This window comes from Cephus cinctus, unplaced genomic scaffold, assembly GCF_000341935.2.
Source record: "Cephus cinctus unplaced genomic scaffold, Ccin1 Ccin1_scaffold0204, whole genome shotgun sequence".
NCBI classification, from domain to species: Eukaryota; Metazoa; Arthropoda; class Insecta; order Hymenoptera; family Cephidae; genus Cephus; species Cephus cinctus.
Window position 1 is genome coordinate 1,296,426 of NW_014332923.1, and position 20,780 is coordinate 1,317,205.

Below are 20,780 nucleotides of genomic sequence, written 5' to 3' on the forward strand. Positions count from 1 at the left end.
AGTAGTTGTGTCGAGTAAATGCAAAAAAGAGCGATATTCGGAAATGGGGGGCCAACTTCACGGCGCCCCCCCATTTTTGAAAAAATGTAATTTTTTGGCAGTTCTGAATATATTAACAAATAGTTCTACAGTTCTCTGCACCTTTCATAAAAAGTTCCGGTCATTATCCGCTTGAAAATAAAGTTTGAAGAAATACGTCAGCCCCCCATCTTTTAAAAAGTCGTATTTCTTTTAGTTTTCCAATACATATCCTGGTTCCATCAAAAAATCATTTTCAAATAAGTATTTCGAAAAATAAATTAATCGTATAAAATCCAATACACCCGAAATACTAGATCGATTAATCAAGTTCAGGTATTCGTTTTGTAGAACTCTTTGAGAACTATCCGGAACTCCGAATTTTTTTTCGGAATCTACCCTACTTGCTACGGAGAATCTTCAAAGTCCCGAAACTCTTTCAATTTAAGTTTCTCAGCGTTTTACCATTAGAATCCAAAAAGCTTGTTACCATTAGAACTGCCAAAAAAATGACATTTTTTTAAAAATAGGGGCCTCGTCAAGTTGGCTCCCCATTTCCGAATATCGCTAATTTTTACATTTAATCGACAGAACTATTTCTGAAAACTGTCAGGAACTCTAGAACTCTTCCAGGGGCAAGCAGAACTCTAATTTTCTTTTTTAATTTTCATAATAAGGGGCCAACTTTACAGAGTGCTATACTGGTGCTAAGTTGGCAACGCAATTTCTTAAAAATGTTTAACAATAGGTTTTTTCAACAGTTCTCGAAGAGTTCTATAGTTGCTGATAGGTTTTAACAATAGCTCTGTTATGTAACATCGTAAAACACGTATATAATTTTACAAACATTGAGGTGGCACGGCAATTTCTCAAAAATGTATCAACAATAGGCTTTTTCAATTGTTCTTGAGGTGTTCTATGGTTCTTAACAGGTTTTAAGAATAGTTCTGCTACGCAACATCGGTAAGGTAAACTATCTATTAAAGATACTGGTGGCATCATACGCTTCAGTGCAAGCAGGCATGAGGGTGTTGGCTTTTGTCGTAGTAAATCTTATCGAGCTTACACTGTGTGCTCGAACTTAAGATTGCAAAGAAAAAAAATATATAGGCAATATCTGTTGAGCATCCTCGTTCTAGCACTGACCTATGAATACGGACCAGTGTTGTATTGGGAACCAGCGGTGAGTGGCGGAGAACCTCTGCCCGCCAAGCTTTACGTTCGTGATCACGTTCAACTCGGCTACGACGGGATACGCATTATCGATGGAGGCGATGATCACAAAATCCTACTTGCGGATTCGCCGCTACGATTTAGCGCCATGCTTTTGGTATCGCTTAAAACTATAGCGTTGTGCATCTCCCTACTCATCTCTGATTAAATAACATGTTTGTCACCAATTGAAAATTCTTTAAAGTAGTTTAAGATGCCACGCGATGGCGCCAGTAGTACGACTGATATCGGCCGGAAATCCGATGATCCAAATAGATCATCGCGCCGCGTGGTGTCGCTTTTGAATATCGCAAAATTGTGTCCCGTTGCGCTGTTTCCTTTCCAATAAAAACAGGGTACTCCAGTCTCTGGTTCCTAGTGGGAAGGGGATGTTCCTTGGTGTTCGTCGCGAAGTGTCTCAATGATAAAGTTGCGAAAGATGCGAGTATCGTGTGTGGAGTGCATCAAAGTGCGCTCGTGAGGGTGTTTTAAAGTCGTAGGTCATCTACGGGTATATATGCATCAGTAAAGAAGAGGATCTTCGCGATAGTGAAAAGAATTCATCTTACACTCTCGAGAGCCAGAGTCGAAAAATCGCAGATGCTGTTGGCTGGCTTACAGCTGAATGACTTCCATACTGGCTGGACAATCATTATTAACCTCAAAAGAGTGCCAGAACAACAACCACAAAGCACAAAAGTTCGATTGTGATAAAGGAGCGGGCGAGAATTGCTACAGTTCAGTCAATTCTGGCGGCCATTTTCTCGTTATTTACGTTAGGGGCGCTCTTGTGGACGATAGCAGCGCCACCAACGGATCTCTAACCGAATCAGAAGCCTGTCGAGGAGAAAGAACAAATGCCCCTAAGTCCGCCAGCGGGAGCACGATCAAACATGGTGGTCCAGGCCCCACCGAGCCTATAACACGACACGCCAAGTCGCTACGTGCCTTCGGCCGTCCGTAGACAGTTCGGATTTCGTGGTACACCTTGTGCACATCTTCCTCGTGGGCCCGCGAGCCTGGAAGATGGAGCTGCGTGTCGGGAATAAGTACCGGCTCGGACGGAAAATCGGGAGCGGCTCCTTCGGCGACATTTATCTAGGTAACTATGACTTCCCCTTCTGTTCCGGGCAAGACATTGCCAGCCACACATGATATGACTTCACAGATCCCAGTGCAATATACGTATTATATTCTTTTTTTTTACTTTTCTTCGCTTTTCCTAATCATTGATCTTATCCTTTGCTTAAAACATGCTTCAGAATACGGTAGACAATTGTTTTGTTAGACCTTCTCATTTCTAGCATCTCAAGTTATTGTTGTTCCTTCTCCATAGGTACCAATATCTCCACAGGCGAGGAAGTCGCCATCAAGCTGGAATGCATAAAAACGCGACACCCTCAACTACACATAGAGTCCAAGTTCTACAAGATGATGCAGGGTGGTGGTAAGTCCTATCAGAGACTTCTAATTTCACAATGAAGGCACTTTCAGCTAGATTTGAATTTTTAAGAAAAAATAATTGTAATAACATACAGGGAACTGTCAAACTGCTTTGTTTGTTTGATTCACATTTAGTTAGATCGCCTATTCCGATTGAATACTTTTTAATATTTTCCTTTTCTTGATGCATTTTTTGTTGTTGTAAGCTATTCAACTTGGTTCCTTCTGCATGCTATAACACACAGTTGGCTCTATATAGGATCATGATATTTTATTAAATTTCTTTGAAATTTCCAGAACCACTATATTTCATAATATACGTATAATATTACAGTTGGCATCCCTACGATAAAATGGTGTGGATCGGAAGGTGATTACAATGTGATGGTGATGGAGCTGCTAGGTCCATCCTTGGAAGATCTATTTAATTTCTGCTCCAGAAGATTTACTCTCAAGACAGTCCTTCTTCTTGCGGATCAGCTAGTAAGTTTAACTTTGCCGAAATACATCCATTCTCATAAGTTCAATGATGTCACTTTCTTTTGGGATTCATCATATGTCTTCTTGATGACAAAAATTCTTCCACAGCTGATTTAGTTAGTTTATATGCCTTGGTCATGCTCTACTTAATTTGGTATCCAACTAGGTCGTCCTACACGACATAATTTCTGTTGTGTGCTTTGTTTGTCACGTATGTTTTTCAATTTCGACGTAAGCAAAATAAAACATGACACACGCGTATTTCCTTATGCAATTTACTGGAAGATCGTAGTTTGATAAAGCCCCTTTTATTTTCTTTCTTATTCAGAGATAAAAGACAATGATTGCGTACATTCTTTCTTCTCAAGATTATTGCTTATGTTGAGCACACTAATAATGCATTTGATTCGTTAAGTTTTATATTTATCGACCAATGAGTAACGTTCGTTATCTGTACGTTAATCTACTAAACGCAACCATTATTTCTTTTGATACCAGTTCATTATTTGTTTGACTGACTCCTGAAAATGCAGACAATGTTCCGACACGAAGACAGGTCTAAAGTTCGTGCGACGATTACGTTGAAAACGCCTGTTGCTCGATTTTCTTAGTTAATCGAGTGAAGTCGTTTAAAGGCCATTGACATTTGAATGAAAAGCTTTATAACTGATGGGACATTCTAGAAGAAATACGTTTTTTCTTCTTTTGTTTTTAATATTTTTATTTTTTATCACGCTGTATGTTCATTATATTTATACAAATGTTATAATTCTCTCAGTTCTCTCTCTCTCGCTCTCGCAATTCCACGTAAACTTTCGATGTTGGCTCAAAGTGCAATTCGACAAAGAACTATTTTCGTATCATGCTAAATGCGGCCGACAAAAAAAAAGGAGAAGAATACGAAGCGCAAGTCTCCGAGAACTTGACTTATCTGAACCTGTAGCTAGGTATTCTAGAGGGTAAGGTCTTCGGGTACCGATACTAAATAACACTCTTTCTTTTGGCTGATGATACTTGTTCTCATATACTGCGCGTCATTTTTCATCTCTGTTTATTTTTTGATATATCTAGATTATTCTGTTATTAAATGCAAACAAAAATTAAGATATAAGATGTGTTATAAAAATATTTTCAAACTTTACATACAAATTTTCATTGGTTTGTCAGGCCGGACACTGATTATTTCTATTTAAAAATTTAACGTAATTGCAGAAAGATTAGTGTGACACTTAATATCAAAAACTGTTGTTCGATCATAAGTATTGCCCATTGTTGCGCAAACGTCAGGATCCAGAGATCGGTCCAAACGAAGACAATTAGCAGAATCAGTGACCCTGATACCTGGTCAAGCGTTACCTCAGTATCGGAGAGAAGACTCTCCGGCTACCACTGATAGTGGATACGTGTATTTATTATACAGGATGTTCTATGTTATGCGTCTAACCTTCTATAATTGAATTCATTGTGAGCAATCGTATACTGTAATGAAGTAAACAAAAAACTTTGTAGAATTTTTATTATAATTTTGTCACTAGATACTGAAAGGTATCTATAAGTATGTGAAATCGATATTATTGCATAAGTTTTTTATTGATAGCATCCAAATTATTTGCAAATATAACAAAGATTGCGCCTATATTACAAGTATAATTGAATATTTTAAAGATACAATAATATTTGAGTCATTGATTATGGGCAAATAGTTATTACAAGTTTAAAATAAAAAATGAGTTTTTTTCAATCGTTCATCTGTTTTGAAATCCTGCACTTATGAAACTTGTTGGATTGTTGATATTGTTGTCTAAAAAATAAAAAAAATGCTGTCTTACTTGCTATGAACTGCACCCTTTCAATAATATTGTTATGGTACAGTACAGCCTGTATATTAGCAGAATGTTAACAGAGGTTCGTTTCGCCTTGCAGATAAGTAGAACGGACTACATTCACAGTCGCCATTTTATTCACCGGGACATCAAGCCTGACAACTTCCTGATGGGCTTGGGGAAGAAAGGCAATCTCGTGTACATTATAGACTTTGGACTGGCTAAGAAATATCGCGATGGTCGCACTCACAAGCATATACCGTACCGAGAGAACAAGAATCTCACAGGAACGGCAAGATACGCCAGTATAAACACACATCTAGGAATCGAGCAGTCACGAAGGGACGACCTCGAATCTCTTGGTTACGTACTGATGTACTTCAACAGAGGCAGCTTACCTTGGCAGGGCTTGAAGGCTGCCACCAAGAGGCAAAAGTACGAGCGCATTTCCGAGAAAAAGATGTCTACGCCGATAGAGGAACTATGCAAAGGCTACCCAGGTATAGGAAGAGTCTCTTGGATAAGAGATATTTTTTAAGGTGAATGGCAGTCTAATGAGACTTTTTTTGTTTCATCACATTTAGCTGAATTCGCGACATATCTGAGGCACTGCAGACAGTTGCGCTTTGAGGAAAGGCCGGACTATCCTTACCTAAGGCAGCTCTTCCGGACACTCTTCCATAGCCAAGGTTTCACTTACGACTATGTCTTCGACTGGAATATGTTGAAGTTCGGTAATGGTAGACAACCGGCACTTCCATCGGCACAACAACCACCGACGCATTCTCAGCCCACTAATGCTGCAATACCATCCGGGGCCAATAACGATCAGGAACATCGATCGAGGTTAGTACTGAGTAATACTGTTTTTTTTTTTTAAAGGACCTGACCGAGGAGACATGATCTACACAATTACGACTAACGGTCTAATGTAACATAGTAATAGTTTGCACAGGTGTTTAGAATGGGTTTATTAGGCTGTTTGCAATTTGAGGTTATGTAGTGGTTACTTTCTCCGAGTTACAGACCGTACACGAGACAGTGTCTGGCGAATGCATCGGGGACGGCGGTGGGGCCGACGGTGGGAACGTCAGGACGCCGTCAGAAACACGAGGCGACGGACGCTCGCGGCGACCAGGACAATCAGGACAAGAGCGATCTGCAAGGTAAAATACAATTCTACCAACAATTCTGCGTGAGAGAGCAGCAGTCAGCTGCTGAGCGTAAGGCAGGGGTCACCAGAGATCAATCACAGCCATCAATGGCTGGTCTAGTCGAGACTAATAATCGTAGCACACCGAATCCTTCTCCGCCATCTCCGCCGGCAGGAGCTCCTTGTCAGTTCACTACCTTTAAATCCTCCCCTACTGGGTTTCATGAGATAACCGGTTCAGTCACTCCGGATCCTACCAAGTCTCTTGATTTGTCGACACTCACATTGGGACATCGCGAAATATCCCGTAACACTACAGACATAACGAACTCTGCCAGATCGAGGAATTATTACCAAGGTATGGTACAACCAAGGGATGCGAGTCCTAATAGGGAACCTCGTCACTTGGACAAGCAGAGCTATTTTTTTCATGGGCATAAAACTGAGAAAGACGTAGACCATCCGGATGTTCTGGTTTATGGGGCAGACGTGCCTGCTACTAGCAGAAGCTTCCTCGTCGAGACTATACGTAGTCAGGAAAAAGAATCATCGGAATATCGCGGAGACACTGCAGAGAACGTCGAGTTCTTGGAGAAGGAAGGTGAAATATTTCGCAAAAGTAGCACGGAGTTTCTCCAGGACTCCAATCCAAGTCGCAAGAGGAACTTTTCGTTTCGAAGCAAGGAAAAAACGCACAGAAGTCTAGAGTCCCTGGAGAGGAGTGTGGACTTTCTGGGTGTTGACGCACGGAGCCTCGACCTTCTTCCAGAGGACAGACCGAAGAATATATTTCATGGAAAGCAGCGTAGCTTGGATTCCTCGCAGAAATCTAAGAAATCCAATGACTCCCTGAACAAGGCTAGAAAACGACTTGGATTCTTCCAGAGGATGGGACGTAATTTGCACTTCATTGGAAGGAACCGTAACGAACCACGCTCTCAGGATTTTTTGAGATCTAACGAAGATCGTCCTAGCACTGGTGGCGACTATTTGCAGACGGGACAAGAGAAGTGCGAGTATTTTTTACAGAGGCACAGAAAGGACCTGAATTTTTTTGAGTGCGCTCCCGACCACCCTCCGAACGGTCGCGGCCAGGGCGAGTCGGATAGCTTCCATGAGCGCGACAATAGAAATCACCAGAAGGTCCACGCCGATGTCGCGCCGCCATTTCGTGTGGCGGAAAGCGTCCAACGGGAGCCTAATCGACCGGATGTAAAAACTCAGGAAGGATCAACACCAAAGGACAATTCTACACTTGTACCAGCAGAGGACCAAAAATCAAGGAGGCCGGACGACGATCATCTGTCAAATCCCGAATCAGAAATTGGTTTCTTGGGACGGGAGGCTAGTCTGGCCACTCAGGAGACAACTAGCGGCAACAAGGACAGCCTTGAAATAGGCTATTCCATAAGTCAACTAGGCAGACTTCATACCCAGAGTCTTCGAGCATCAAATCAACAACCGGATGGTCTTCCCTATGTGGATATCATTGATTTTGATAAGAGAGAACATTATCTGAACTGGATCGCAAGAGCGGATCTAGATGCTCTTAGTCGCGGCACAAATTCAAGTGACTCCCTTGGTAACGCCAAACCGCAGGGTAACCTCGATATTTTAAAAGGGATCCTTCTGGATTTATTTGTGTGCATCTGCATTTGAGTTGCATCACATTCATTTTATATTTCCACTCTTTTTTTTTTTTTTTTTTTTTTTTACGTTTTTGTGCAAACGCACAACGACGCATGCACATGCGGACGAGGATCTTGCGATGTCTCGAAAAGTTTCATCAGATCAACACGTTCCTTATCCACTCCTTCGTCGTACCATTGGGTAGAAATAGATCTCGTATGGCATCCTGTTTTTTTAATATATACATACATATATATATACATTTACATTGTATGGCATTTAGATGATTTTCTTACCGGATACATAACCTATTGTTTTTTTTTGTATTCTTTTTTTTTTTTTTGGATTTCGAGAAGACAAGTTCCAGTGTCTCTCCCGTCGTCATCTTAGATAATAGCGTTAATAATCTCGGAAGTTCATCTTCAATACGTCGCAATACCAAACCTGTAATTAATTAACAAATATATACGTACATACATATATATATATGTATATGTATATATACACACCACATACTTACTATTTATACACAGCAGAGAGAGATACGCGTAAATTATCTAGATAAGGTTGCAGCACATGTGTACATACGATTAGAGAACGTAGCGACGTGAGCCTTTTTTTTACCGTTTTATCCTCCACTTTCCTTTCTCTATTTACTTTACTCTCTCGATTATCTCTCTGACTCTATTTTTCATATTCGCTCTCTACTGTCCATGCATTCAAGGCTCATTCATAAATTTCGCAACTTGAACTTGTAAGGTGAAAAGAGTATGAATTTTTTTCCTCTTCTCAGGCGGTCGGAATCGAAAATGGCATAGGTTCTTTAAAAACATGAAGATTCAAGAAACTTAGGACTCTTTGCGGATATTCGCGTTCCTCGTCCTTATGATTAAGATAGTGTAATACCGTAGAAAGACGAGACACGGTGGAAAATGAATTTTCAAGACAAACGCAGAAAGGACAGCAGGCATAATAATGCAATTGCATAAGATTACACCAACGTGGACTACGTTTTCATATCGTATTTTAATCATTTTGACACTTTGTATTCCTTTCGTTGTTCATGCTTTCATTAGCCCCCTTTTACCCTTTCCCCATCGTGGTTCCTAATCACGGAAACTGGAAGACATTCGCCCACCCCCACTCTCCCTCCCGTTTTACCCGTATCACTTTATACAACGGAATTTTTAGACTGAGCATTTTACATTGGAGACTGACCTTTTTAATAGGTAATAATAATAATAGTACTAATAATAATATTGACGTTTCTACTCGATCTCGAATTAATGAATAAAATTAGGAATAAAGGAAACAGAAAGATTTATACCAATTTTTCTGCTGGCGCTGCTTTTAGAAAAAAAAAAAAGAAAAAAACAGGTAGTTCGTGCAGCTCCTCGTGCCTTCCTCGATATTTTTTGATATACCTGTTCTTTTTTAAAATAATTTTTTGACTATGTATAGACATGCGACTGTTACAGTTAAACCACTTTTTTTACACTCACACGTGAAATACGTTAATATTTATATATATCATATACACATAGACGATGAGATTTGCATCGTTTATATACATTTTGTATGTAGATTCTTACCAGGGACTTTAACGTCATCGAAGGGTCATCAACGTCATCGTTATCATCGTTATCATCGTTTTCCTTTTGCCATTTGATAATTCTTCGGAACTCTATATACGCGATATCGTTCCTGTTCTCTCTTACGCTTCTTCTTCGTGTCCTCCATCTTCATTTTCATCTTCACTCTTCTTCCTCATTCTTTTTTTCTCACACTTTCATCCTTCCCTCGAATGAATTTGTTTATTTTCTTAGCGTTCCTCGCGAATCACTGCATTGTAATCTGTCTGTTTTTTATTATTATGAAATGAAAGTAGAAATAAATGTTTTTCCATTCAAGGACTGGTTTTTTTATTTATTCTACACACACCAAACACGACATTGCCTTGCAATGCCGATCCTTATATTTTCGGTAAATTATCGTCTCACTTTGGCTTGAATGGAAAAACGGATTTTCGGAATATATGAAATTCTTGGTACTCTTTATTCCCTTTTTATTTTGATACAAACGTTCGACTATCATTGGCAATCAATTAAATAGCTTATATAACGTCTTTCGGAAGTTTATTGATGATCCCGACTATCGTCTTATTATGTTCCCTGTCTTGAACTTTTTGATTTCTCTATTTGTATTTCGAACTACTTTATTCTCCTTGTCATTATTCATTCGTACGTCATTTTCGAAAAATACGTAATTTAACATAATTTTTACACGTTTTTGCAGTCATCTTTAACTATTAATAATATATTAAATCCTATTCCATTTGAAAGAGCCAATCGTGAGATATTATGTAATTTTTTTTTTTAATCACTCATTCCAGTAGAATTATTCACGTAATCAAGTAGCTTCCACATCCTGGCAAAGTAATAGAAAAATTCTGGTACAAGCAAAAGATTTTCAAAAGAACAATACGATTGGCCACAGTAATATTTTGAAGACCTTTACGCATGCCTTGTTAGATCTTTCCCTGTACCAGGATTTTTATTCATTTTTTTCATATCCAAACGTATACATGGATACTAACTGTAAGCAACTGCAGATACTAACAATAAGTAATTTGGTGGGTATATAATACTTATTAGCAATCATAAAAATATATTGGATGTAGTAACAAGTAGAGATAAACATAAATATTTATATGTGCATAGACCGTACGATATAATTATTTTTCATCTATGAGATTATTTATATCTATTTAACTTTTTTAAATTTTACGATATTTCAGCCTCGGGTACCGGCGGTCAGGAACGAAGAGTGAGCATGCGGTTGCATCGCGTGAATGCAGCTGCGGCCGCAGCTGCCGGGGAGATGGCACCGAGGTCCAAGTGAGTTGCTTCGTAGTCTACTGTACGATTGGGATACGTCCGCGTATCTCTCTGGGTCTTCTTTTCACTCCCCCCACCCCTCTCCAACCTTCAATGGTAGAATGAAAAATGGTGTCTATGCTGGGTATACATATTTGAGAATAGGTATTTTACAATGGATCGGAACGGACTGAAACCACGCAGACGGCCTATGACTGATACGGGTAGAATGAACTGGACATGAGCATGGACGCGGACGGGGACGGGGACGTGACCTGCAGTTGCAATTTTGTACAACCTAATACAGAACGCTTGAATTGTAACTGAAACTTCGTTTTACGACTAAATCACAATGACTCGAATGAACGAATAATTAATTAACGGCTTATAGAAACCGGACGTTGCCGTCCGACGAGCTGATGTCGCGATACCGTGGCACGATTTCTGCTACTAATTCTGATATCCTGTGACTTTCATTATTTTTTTCCGTTAATACTTTTCGAGGAAGCAAAGGAAAGAAACGAGATAACGAATTCGAGAACACAAATCACGACACTCTAATTGCTTGTGGGTTTTTTTTTGGTCCAGGGTGCTGGCTATTACCTTCTTCATTATTTGTCTATCTTGTATCATTTGGCTGCGTGAAGGGATCTTTTGTTGGGATTTTATCTTTATGATATTGTTGCACCATCTGGTTGAAGAAAAGCATGTTACTCTGGCCGCGAACTTAATTGGCGTTGGGTAATAGCATCGTTAACTTATATCAGGCGAAAGGATTCAATAATTCTCTGTGATGTACATCGGAAAGAAAGAAAGAAAGGAGAGATCGGGGAATAGGAAAAATACACAGAGAATTATTACGGCCGATCCTGTTATATGTTTCTAGCGATATGTTATGTATATCCTGTCCATCTGGCGGCCAATTGCACGAAACTCGTCGCGCGGCAGTTCTCTCTTCTGTCCTTTCTTAATGATTTGAAGCCGCCCTTTAGACCAGAAAACTCTTGTTAGCACTCCATGAAATGTTCTCCATTGTATTTGCAGGTAACCGAAATCTAGGAAAAAAATGAGCTAGGTCGCGATACGCGAGCGCGGACTCGAAACCGAAAGCGCAACCGATAGTAGAACAAAAAAAAATGCAGAGCCGGGAGGTGAGAACCCCAGGAACAGAGATAAATAAAAAAAAAGACAGAATTCACACGGGCTCGCAACCAAAACACAAAACAGAAAAGAAAGCACAGAAACCAAGCCGATAAGAATATCATCTCCGTGGGATGCGTTATAGACGAATTAAAATCAATTGCGGGTGGGTCTATGGGCGGGATAATATATTAGAAATTGGAACGGAATTAATAGTCCGTACATGGAATACCCTGTGCCACGGTAGAGGACCCAGACGATACGACTGGATGGACTATCTTGCGTGTCTTCCTTCCGTTCTCGTTCCAGTGTCGTTAAATAAAGAGAAATGCGATTCGAAAACAATGGCAAAGACACACAAAAATTGTAGAAACGAACATTAGAGAGAGAGAGAGAGAGAGAGAGAGAGAGAGAGAGAGAGACGGTGGCACGCTAATGTCGCTCTTTGTGTGTCTTTTGTTTTGGAAGCGCCAATGCGACGGCAATGGCCCCACCGCCGCTGGTGGTCAGGCGGGCAAGCGTTCAACACAACAAGTGAATCAGCAGCAAGCCAAGAACCATCAGAGTTCATCGGGGGTCACGGCCAGCCGACACTCCACGTCCACGTTGCCACCGGGCAATCGTCAAGCACGCAAGTAACCTGCTTTATCTCACGAGAAGGACGAAGACGACGCAGAGGACCAGGACGATGATGATAGTGATCATGATTAGATATCGATAATGATGATTATTATGATGATTATAACGATGAAGATTACAAAAGTGATGACTATGATAATGAAGGACTCATTATCCTTTGAATATTATCGACGGATCGACACCCTGATAGTAGATGCAGCAGGTGGGGGCTTTGCGAGAACCACGTGGAATGTGTAGATTAAGAGACTGGAGGATGTGGAATGTGAGATGCAGACGTGAGCCGGGGTCACGTGACGTGGTTTTGTAAAATTTTTTAAAACTTCTACCGCCCTACGTGCTGGCGTGTATTTATTTTGAAAGTCAAACTTTTGCACTCGTGCGTACTGCTAGCGCTATTTGTAACGAATCGTTGACGTTGGAATACTTGAGGTTGTTGTATGAAAATAAAAGAGTGAAAGGGAGAGAGAAAGAGAGATAGACGTATAATCGCAAAGAACAGTCGGGATGAATGAAGAGGTAATTTGGATTGAGTATTCAAACGACAGTGTTTATAACGACCGTTCTAGCATTACCGAATCATCGTCTAGCGATGGCAGGTTAATTGAAACGCCATGAAAGAGAGATAAAGAAAATCTCCAATTTTCATCTACCGTTATGACAGTTCGCCTTTTTTATACGACGCCGATCATTCACCAGAGACTAGACAGCTGCGTTGTTAGAGCATTGGTCTGCGTGTGCGTATGTACGTCAATGAGCGATTGTTTAACTTTGTGACGATGAGTAATTATGCGCATTTGTTGTATCATACCAAGACCGGGAGAGTGTGCAAGACAGGATTATAGAAGGAAGGAAGTGAAATTCAAAGTTTAGGAAAGAAATTTAGTTGAGCTAATGGTTGAGGATATACGAAGATGATTATGTTGACTCCGGTGAATCATTGTTGAGAGCCTCGAAGCGACCCTTGGCAAATCTGACAACCCGGTGCACATGCACAATAAGTTCATAGTACTAGGATAAATAAGTTCGGTATGTGAACCTGGGGTAGCGGTGGCCATAGTCAGGGTAACTCGTGGAGCAATTTCTCCAGGTGGTCGTACTCTGGGTTCTGGTAACGAAGGTTGATTTACTTACATGGCGGATTGGATGATAGTAACCTGGAAGTTGTTGGCCTTCTTGTACCTGACCCACAATCCCGTCTTGTATAAAATAAAGTAATGACGCAATTATACATCTAATGAGAAACAAAAAAAAAAATAACAAAACGTGATAAAAAGTTATATATAAATATATTATACCGACACGTGTTTTTTCTATGTATTTTCATTTTCATTTTACTTCTCCGTGTCTCTTATTCTCAATCTTTTTTATTATTATTATTATTATTATTATTTTTCGTCGATAGGTACCACTGCGTTGTTATATGCGGTTACGCTTTAAAGTGAATAGAAGAAATAGTTATGAAATGCGTAAACTATGTGAGAAGCACTCGAGCGAATCTACTCGAGATTTGAAGATAATCTTTTCGCGCCACGCGTTTCGCATCTTTTAAGACATTTACTTGTCTCGAGATTGTGATTAGAATTTTTTTCTTATTGTCTCCCATTACGTCTTTTGTTTGTTCTTCCAAAAAAAAAAAAGAAAAAAGAAAATCGAAAAATCCATTTCCGTGACTTTCATCTATATAAGATTTTCACTCTTGCCATTTCACCTGCTAATTCATATGCGATGGCACTGCCAAAACGCTTTGCAGCGTCCGTTTTCCCACATTTGCGTTGGACACTTTGATACTGTTTTTTACATCAATCAAACATTGCTCTTCTTCGTTTTACATGGCAGCCTCGCGACGCGCACAGCTTGCCGTACAAAATGATTCTTTTTGGCGAACCGCGTCGTCAGCCACAACTTTACACATGAACTTTACTCAAAATATAATTTTACGAGGGAGGTAGAGCGATAGGATAATTTTACGTTTGGAGAGGGCACGCGTTTCCGAGTGTAAAGCCAAGAGGGTTGAGTTAACGAATATAATGAAAAATGAAATGATTTTTGTTCCGAAAAAAAATTGTTCGCGTTAGACGTGAATCAAGTAGTTCAAATACGACTTTCATTGTTATATAGTTCCTGCATCATAGAACCTGTTAATTTGTTCTTTTTGTTTTTGTTTTTTAAAAGAAAAGCGCATTTTATTACGTGCGACTCGTCCGCGCGCGCGCCTGTCTGAATGTAGCCAGAATTGTGCGAGGATTGAAACTTCTTGCCGAGGTACGAGAGCCTTATCGGCCTATTATGTAGGAATGAACGAACGGTGTGCGAGGAATTCTAAAAGGAAAGAAAAAAGATGGAAATTTACAAAGAGCATAAAAGGAGCGTTTCCTGGGAGAATCATAAAAGATTTTGCTCGAGTGCGTATGGTGTGCGTCGTACGTATGGAGTGTGTACGTGTATCACGATGAACAATCCACGAGCAAGTGTTTTAGATGTATAACCGCTGTATCGAGTCGAACGGTTTGTATATGTATATACAATTATTATATAATCAAGTAAGGAGTTACATAATAAAGCAGGATGTACCATGAAAGCCGATGCCGTGAGAAAGAGAGAGAAAGAGAGATTGTGTGTGTGCGCGCGTATGAGAGAGAGAGAGAACTAGAAAGTGTGTATGCGAAGAAAAAGGAACAACGAGAAAGATGGATAAGGATTGAGGAAAAAGGTTTATGCTAAAAGAAAATTTTAAGAAATTACGAAAAGGAAGTAGACGTTGAGATGCAATGTATGTTTACGTGTATTGTTTAAATTGGAGCTTTATAGTTATGCGAGTTGAGATGATCTGTATGCAGGGGAATTAAGCAAAAATAGCCTATTCACAATGATCTCGTAAATGCAATGTTTTGTAATTATTTATCAGTTTATATTAATGTAGTGCTTGTGGTCGCTACGTAGTCACGTCCACTTTTTGTTTACTCCACCCGGCTGGTTGATGCGCGCAGTTACGCAGTAGACGCTCGCATCCCATTGATTGACAGACATTGCTTCAGTACTTTTGCAAACTAAGAAATTTTAAGGGAACTTTTATTAGATGTTTTTGCTTTTTCCGGCTCTACGTCTCTTCGTTTCAATATATTCGCTTCAAAGAATTCAGGGAGATTAAAGATAATGCTACTCGAAATATTAATCTATATTCGTTTCTTAACACTCTTTTATATATTACAACAAAATCATGATAAGTTTAAAGTTTAGAAATGAAAAAGGAAAAATCCTTTTCTATGAAAGACTCGAAGAACTTGGTATGATTATGGTGTGAATGCGTGAGTAGAATGTCGCGAGAAATTGCCCGAAAGCGCAAAAAAAATCCTTAAAAAAAAATACAGGAATACCTATCTACTGAAGTATAATCCTTCGGGATGTGATGAAATCAATTTTTTTTTGTGAATTTCCTCTTTTTTTTTTCTTACTTAGCTCTTTAACCGTTACTGACCCAATCCCTTAATGTATCTTATGTATATAGCATAATTGCAACGGCAATGTAATGACAATTCTTACAAAAGATTCTTACACACAGATATACGTACATCTGGTATTCAAGAAAGAAGAACGTGATGAATGTGCAATAAACGATGATGGCGAAGAGAAGAGAAATAGAAAGAATGGAAAAACATAATAATTTTACTTTTGTTAGATTTCACACGTTATCAGGAGAATATTTAATGATTGTATCGGTTTTTTTATTATCCACTTGATTTTCAATCATTGCACTTCTCTCTACGTGGCAAGAAATCCGCCATCAACCGGCAAAGCGACACCATTGACCATGCTGCTCTTATCGCTGAGTAAGTAGACAATTGCATCTACCACCTCGTCCACTTCTGTAATAATAAAAAGCGCATTGAGTTTTACCGTATATTAACGTATTGTTGCTGACATGTTTTCATTACTATCGCGATGACGCTTTCCATGATAAACTGTCCTATAAGTCATCATAATTTACGATGTCATAATCGCAGGCTTATCGTAACGTAATATTTTTGTTTTCCACTTTGTATTATTAAAGTATTTATTACGCGCCTAGACTTACCAGCAAATCTACCCAGAGGTATTTTACTTATCATCGACTGAGCTTTGTTAGGATCACTCCAGCCCAGCCGACCCATTTCCGTAAGGACCACTGTGGGGTTCACGGTGTTCACCCGGATGTTACGTGGCCCCAATTCCAAAGCCATGACCCTGGAGGAAAACATATAAGCTTTGTAGTGATATGTGCAGATGGCACTACTGTTAATAACTTACTTTGTTAATGCGTCTACGGCACCTTTTGAGGCACAGTAGATTGCATGATCCTTCAATGCTGCCTGACTGGCTTGCGACGATACGTTCACGATGCTTCCACCACATTTTCTCTCTATTATATTCTTGGCTACGACCTGGGAGGCATTTACGATTCCCTTGACGTTCACGTCCATCAGCAGGTCCACGTCTTCTGGTTTCACGTCTAGGAATGGCGATAAACTGGCGATTGCTGCATTGTTCACCAGAAGATCTACAGGAAGGACATTCTCTATGGCCTTTCTACTGGCGTCCCAGTCGCGAAGATCAGCAACCACCGAAAGGATCCTGGGATCTTCTTGAGTCAGAGTATCCAGGTGCTTTTTCGTTCTTGAAAGTGCTATTACTGTTGCTCCATACTTTGCCAGACGAAGGGCCAAATCTCTACCGATACCTACAATGTCGGATATAAAATAAATTTGACAGAAATTGAGCGGTAAAATATAAATATAAAATATAAAATATAAATTATACGGTAACTGTATATAACTCTTAATACGACATAGAGAACTTTTAGCTTTTAAATTGAACTTCAGAATTCATTGACTCTAAATCTTTTAAAAACTAACCTTGACCGGCTCCGGTCACCAGAACACGCTTGCCTTCGAAGGAGATGTTCATGATTCCTACGATCTAGTGGTACTGCTGTATATTATCATTGTACTGATATATTTTATAGCGAACGCTACGTCGTACAAATCGAACGCTATAGAAACGTCGACGATTATGCGTCGATGTAAGATTACCAACTGCCCATAATGCAGAGATCTGTATCGTGGTACGTCGCTGCCGGTAATATCGTTACTACTGTATAGTTTAGTATTTCAACGCGTCGCATTACTGCGCGTCTACTGGCCGAGACAGTGGTGTGGAATTTGTGCATGTCAAAATAACTCTTCGAATCTTATAAACGTGACTCAAGTGCTTCCTAGAGGTACGTGATCTCCTGGACTTGTCAGGATTATGGTATTTCTTCAATTCTTTTCATAGCACGAAATATCTTATTGAATCTTTCATTTTTAGCAATGATTCGAGAGCTGGAGGTTATAAAGCTTTCATTTGCGGGAGGAAGGTGAAAACAGCGTCAGTTCACAGAGAAACGACTGGAAGTATCGGCATCCATCGACGAGATGTCAGCACACGCATTTCTCGGTAACGGCGGACCTCTTCATCGTGCTCTCATTTTTATGCTTAAACTAGGCTGGGCATCACGATTTCGACTTCCTGCACTCATTGTGGTAGCGTTTGTCGCCATGGATATGAGAATTCAAGTGCAAATTGACATGGACATTGGTAATCGTGATGAAAATCATCAAAATGATTAAGATATGGAAAACAAAGAATAGAAAAACGCAATTAGGATAGGAGAGTAGGAGAAAGATGAATTATTTTTTAAGTCCTGTATAATAGCAGTAATGATACTCGATTTAGATTAAGTATATGTTTATCTCGGTTATTATAACTATTTTTCTGGATATCTACACTACTCAAATAAAGAAAGTACATATCCCACACTGGGCGTTTTCAGGCGATAATAACTTTAAATTTGTTGTCGAACCACGTATAATCGTGATTCAAGTCAAACGTTTTCTTTCCTGCTGACGAGTATGTGGTAATCAAATATTTCAGCAAAAAAGAAACCTTCAACTTGAAACATAGTAAATCTGATTCGAAAATATTCAAACTACCGTCACCTGAAATCGTCCGTTCTGATCAACACATTATGTTTAATCATTAGATTCGTTCTCAGCATAAGAGTTGTTTTACTGTTAAGAAATATGATATACAACTCTAATAAAATGTTGAAGGAAATCGCCCATTTTTATAATTTATACATATAAATTATGAGTTTTTTGCTATACGGGTCTCAAAATTCTTGCACAATCTGACATGTTATTTGCTTTGACCATCTTCGTTAGAGACCCGTTACAAAGTTCCATAAACTAATACTCGATAAGGAATCACCTAAAGTTTTATTAATTATTAAATGATCATTAAATCATAACTAAATAGGAGAAGCAGTGGTAATATAAAAGAGTAACGAAAACGTAATTGGAAATTTTGAAAATACCATTAAAATGATGGGCCAGTGCTAGATTATATAATAGGCAGATATGTAGTGACTTATGCACTTGGCATTAATATTAGGCGTATAACTTAATTTTTTCCTTTTTTGTTCAAAAAATATTTTATATTATATAATATATAAATATCAGATCAATCTTCGAAATATTGTCCATTGTTTTCGACGACCTTGCGCCATTGATCGGGCAACTTACAAATACCATCGAAAAAAACTTGCAGACTTTGAGGCGATAAAATCGTCGACGAATTTTCGTACATCGTTCAAAGTTTGGGAGCGGCTATCCTTCAAGGCATGCTGCTTTGACCGGAACAGGTGATAATTCGATGGGGCCAAGTCAGGTGAATATGCCGCGTGCGGGAGAACTTCCCAGCCCAAGCTTAAAATGGTTTTCTGAGTGGCGTAAGCAACATGAGATCGAGCGTTATCATGGAGCAGCATAACTTTTCGGCTTTCTTGTCCAGTAGATGGCGTATTCTCATCAAGTACCTCGTTCAATTTGTTTAATTATCGACTGTAGCGATCTGCAGTAACTGTTTGACCTGCTTCCAAAAGTTCATAATAGAGTACACCCTTCATATCCCACTAGATGCAGAGGAGAACCTTTTTCATGTGGACTTTTTGTTGGGGAGTAGATGTCGATGGTTGTCCAGGATCCACTCATGATTTTTTGCGTTTGGGATTAGCAAAAAATATATATTTTTCCTCTGCCGCCACAATTTTCCACAGAAAGTTTTTCTTTTGGTGCTTGGCGAGCAGTGAAAACACGTGTTCATTCATTGACCAAAGTTATGTTCAGTCAATTCGTGTTGAACCCATCTTCCTTCCTTTTCGATTTTTCCCATTGCATGTAATCGTTTGGAGATGGCTGCTTGTGTAACTCCTAGCTGAGCTGCAAGCTCTTTTTGGGTTTACGTTGAGTCTTTGTCGAGTAATTCTTCCAATTCATCATCTTAAAATTTCGGAGGCTGTCCAGAACGCTCCCGATCGCTGAGATCGAAATCACTATTTTTAAAGCGTCTGTACCAATATTTATACGTATCATAAGACACGACATCATTACCGAGAGTAGAACAAATCGAATTGCACGCTTTAATGGCTTTATACTTTTTAGATTCCAAAAAAAAAAAACATTCACTCACTTCTGTCTGTCCGTCTGCGGTAAATTCTATCCGAAAACACATTAACTTTTCAATGAGGCTACGGATAGCAATGAAATTCGTTGTGTGTCTTCTGTGTATAAAATGTAGTTTTGGTATTGTAATCGACACCAAAACACCAATTCGTTCTGACACTTTACCTGAAGTGTGAAAAATAAAAAAAGTTTTCTATCGATCGTCTGATTAAAAAATTACTATCCTCTAGTCTGCAGTGTACAGAACTTTTTTTGACCAGTCTTATGAGAGCCAATAGAAAAGTCTCTTTGGTATACGTCAATATCTAGACGTAGATACAATAGATGCAACTCGATAAAAAACTGACTAAACTAAAAGAATTCTCTATTTCAACTCTACTTACATTACTCAATTGTTAACATGAAGTAATTTCATAACCGTAACGTGATGCCAGTAACAATCGTGATGAAAAAGGCACGTGTTGCGATCAGGCCAGTAGCACTTTTTTTCCCTTGTTGGAACTTGTAGAGAATGCAGTGCCGAACGTGGTGTTTATCGGTCGCCATCGTATACAGTAACGTCCAATTGAAGTGCAACACTTAAATTTTTTTAGATATCTGTGAAAGTATGACAGATTTCGAAAAACCAAAGACATATTTTTTAGGAAATTTCCTTCCTTTGTTCCATCAATTGTTGCTCTTCAATTGGACGTTACTGTATATGTACTACTGTTTTGTGAGGTTATACAGCTGTCCCCGTTATGAGACATAGTCTATGAGAAACTTTAAGGTTAACTCTTCAAAACCGGAAACGGCCGTGCAAATATTTTAATTTAAAATAGGACTCCCT

General features: G+C 39.3%; 3 protein-coding genes and 1 long non-coding RNA gene across 15 annotated transcripts; 3 read left to right on the forward strand and 1 right to left on the reverse strand.

The window, feature by feature from the left end:
- Positions 1-1,853: 1,853 nt before the first annotated feature.
- On the forward strand, positions 1,854-16,277 carry LOC107264921 (casein kinase I). 12 transcript variants are annotated; one of them, XM_015733719.2, is made up of 8 exons: positions 1,854-2,332; positions 2,567-2,677; positions 3,008-3,156; positions 5,077-5,476; positions 5,561-5,822; positions 6,003-6,142; positions 10,556-10,655; positions 15,973-16,071. In XM_015733719.2, exons 1-8 carry the CDS (start codon positions 2,257-2,259, stop codon positions 16,022-16,024), a joined length of 1,290 nt encoding a protein of 429 aa, XP_015589205.1. In that variant the 5' UTR covers positions 1,854-2,256; the 3' UTR covers positions 16,025-16,071. The 12 variants fall into 12 exon arrangements, with proteins under 12 accessions (XP_015589205.1, XP_015589202.1, XP_015589203.1 ...); XM_015733716.2 differs by lacking the exon at positions 15,973-16,071 and adding an exon at positions 12,239-12,546; XM_015733717.2 differs by lacking the exon at positions 15,973-16,071 and adding an exon at positions 12,234-12,444.
- Positions 6,149-8,095, forward strand: LOC112493933. Its single transcript, XM_025082128.1, has one exon. It carries the CDS (start codon positions 6,238-6,240, stop codon positions 7,786-7,788), a length of 1,551 nt encoding a protein of 516 aa, XP_024937896.1. The 5' UTR covers positions 6,149-6,237; the 3' UTR covers positions 7,789-8,095.
- LOC107264922 (L-xylulose reductase) lies at positions 16,059-17,462 on the reverse strand. Its single transcript, XM_015733721.2, has 4 exons — positions 17,303-17,462; positions 16,698-17,127; positions 16,486-16,634; positions 16,059-16,276 (listed from the first exon to the last, which is right to left on the reverse strand). Exons 1-4 carry the CDS (start codon positions 17,352-17,354, stop codon positions 16,173-16,175), a joined length of 735 nt encoding a protein of 244 aa, XP_015589207.1. The 5' UTR covers positions 17,355-17,462; the 3' UTR covers positions 16,059-16,172.
- Positions 17,463-17,516: 54 nt separating this feature from the next.
- On the forward strand, positions 17,517-18,743 carry LOC107264956. The gene is made up of 2 exons (XR_001537077.2): positions 17,517-17,667; positions 17,757-18,743. It is a non-coding gene; the product is annotated as an uncharacterized LOC107264956 (long non-coding RNA).
- Positions 18,744-20,780: the final 2,037 nt, after the last annotated feature.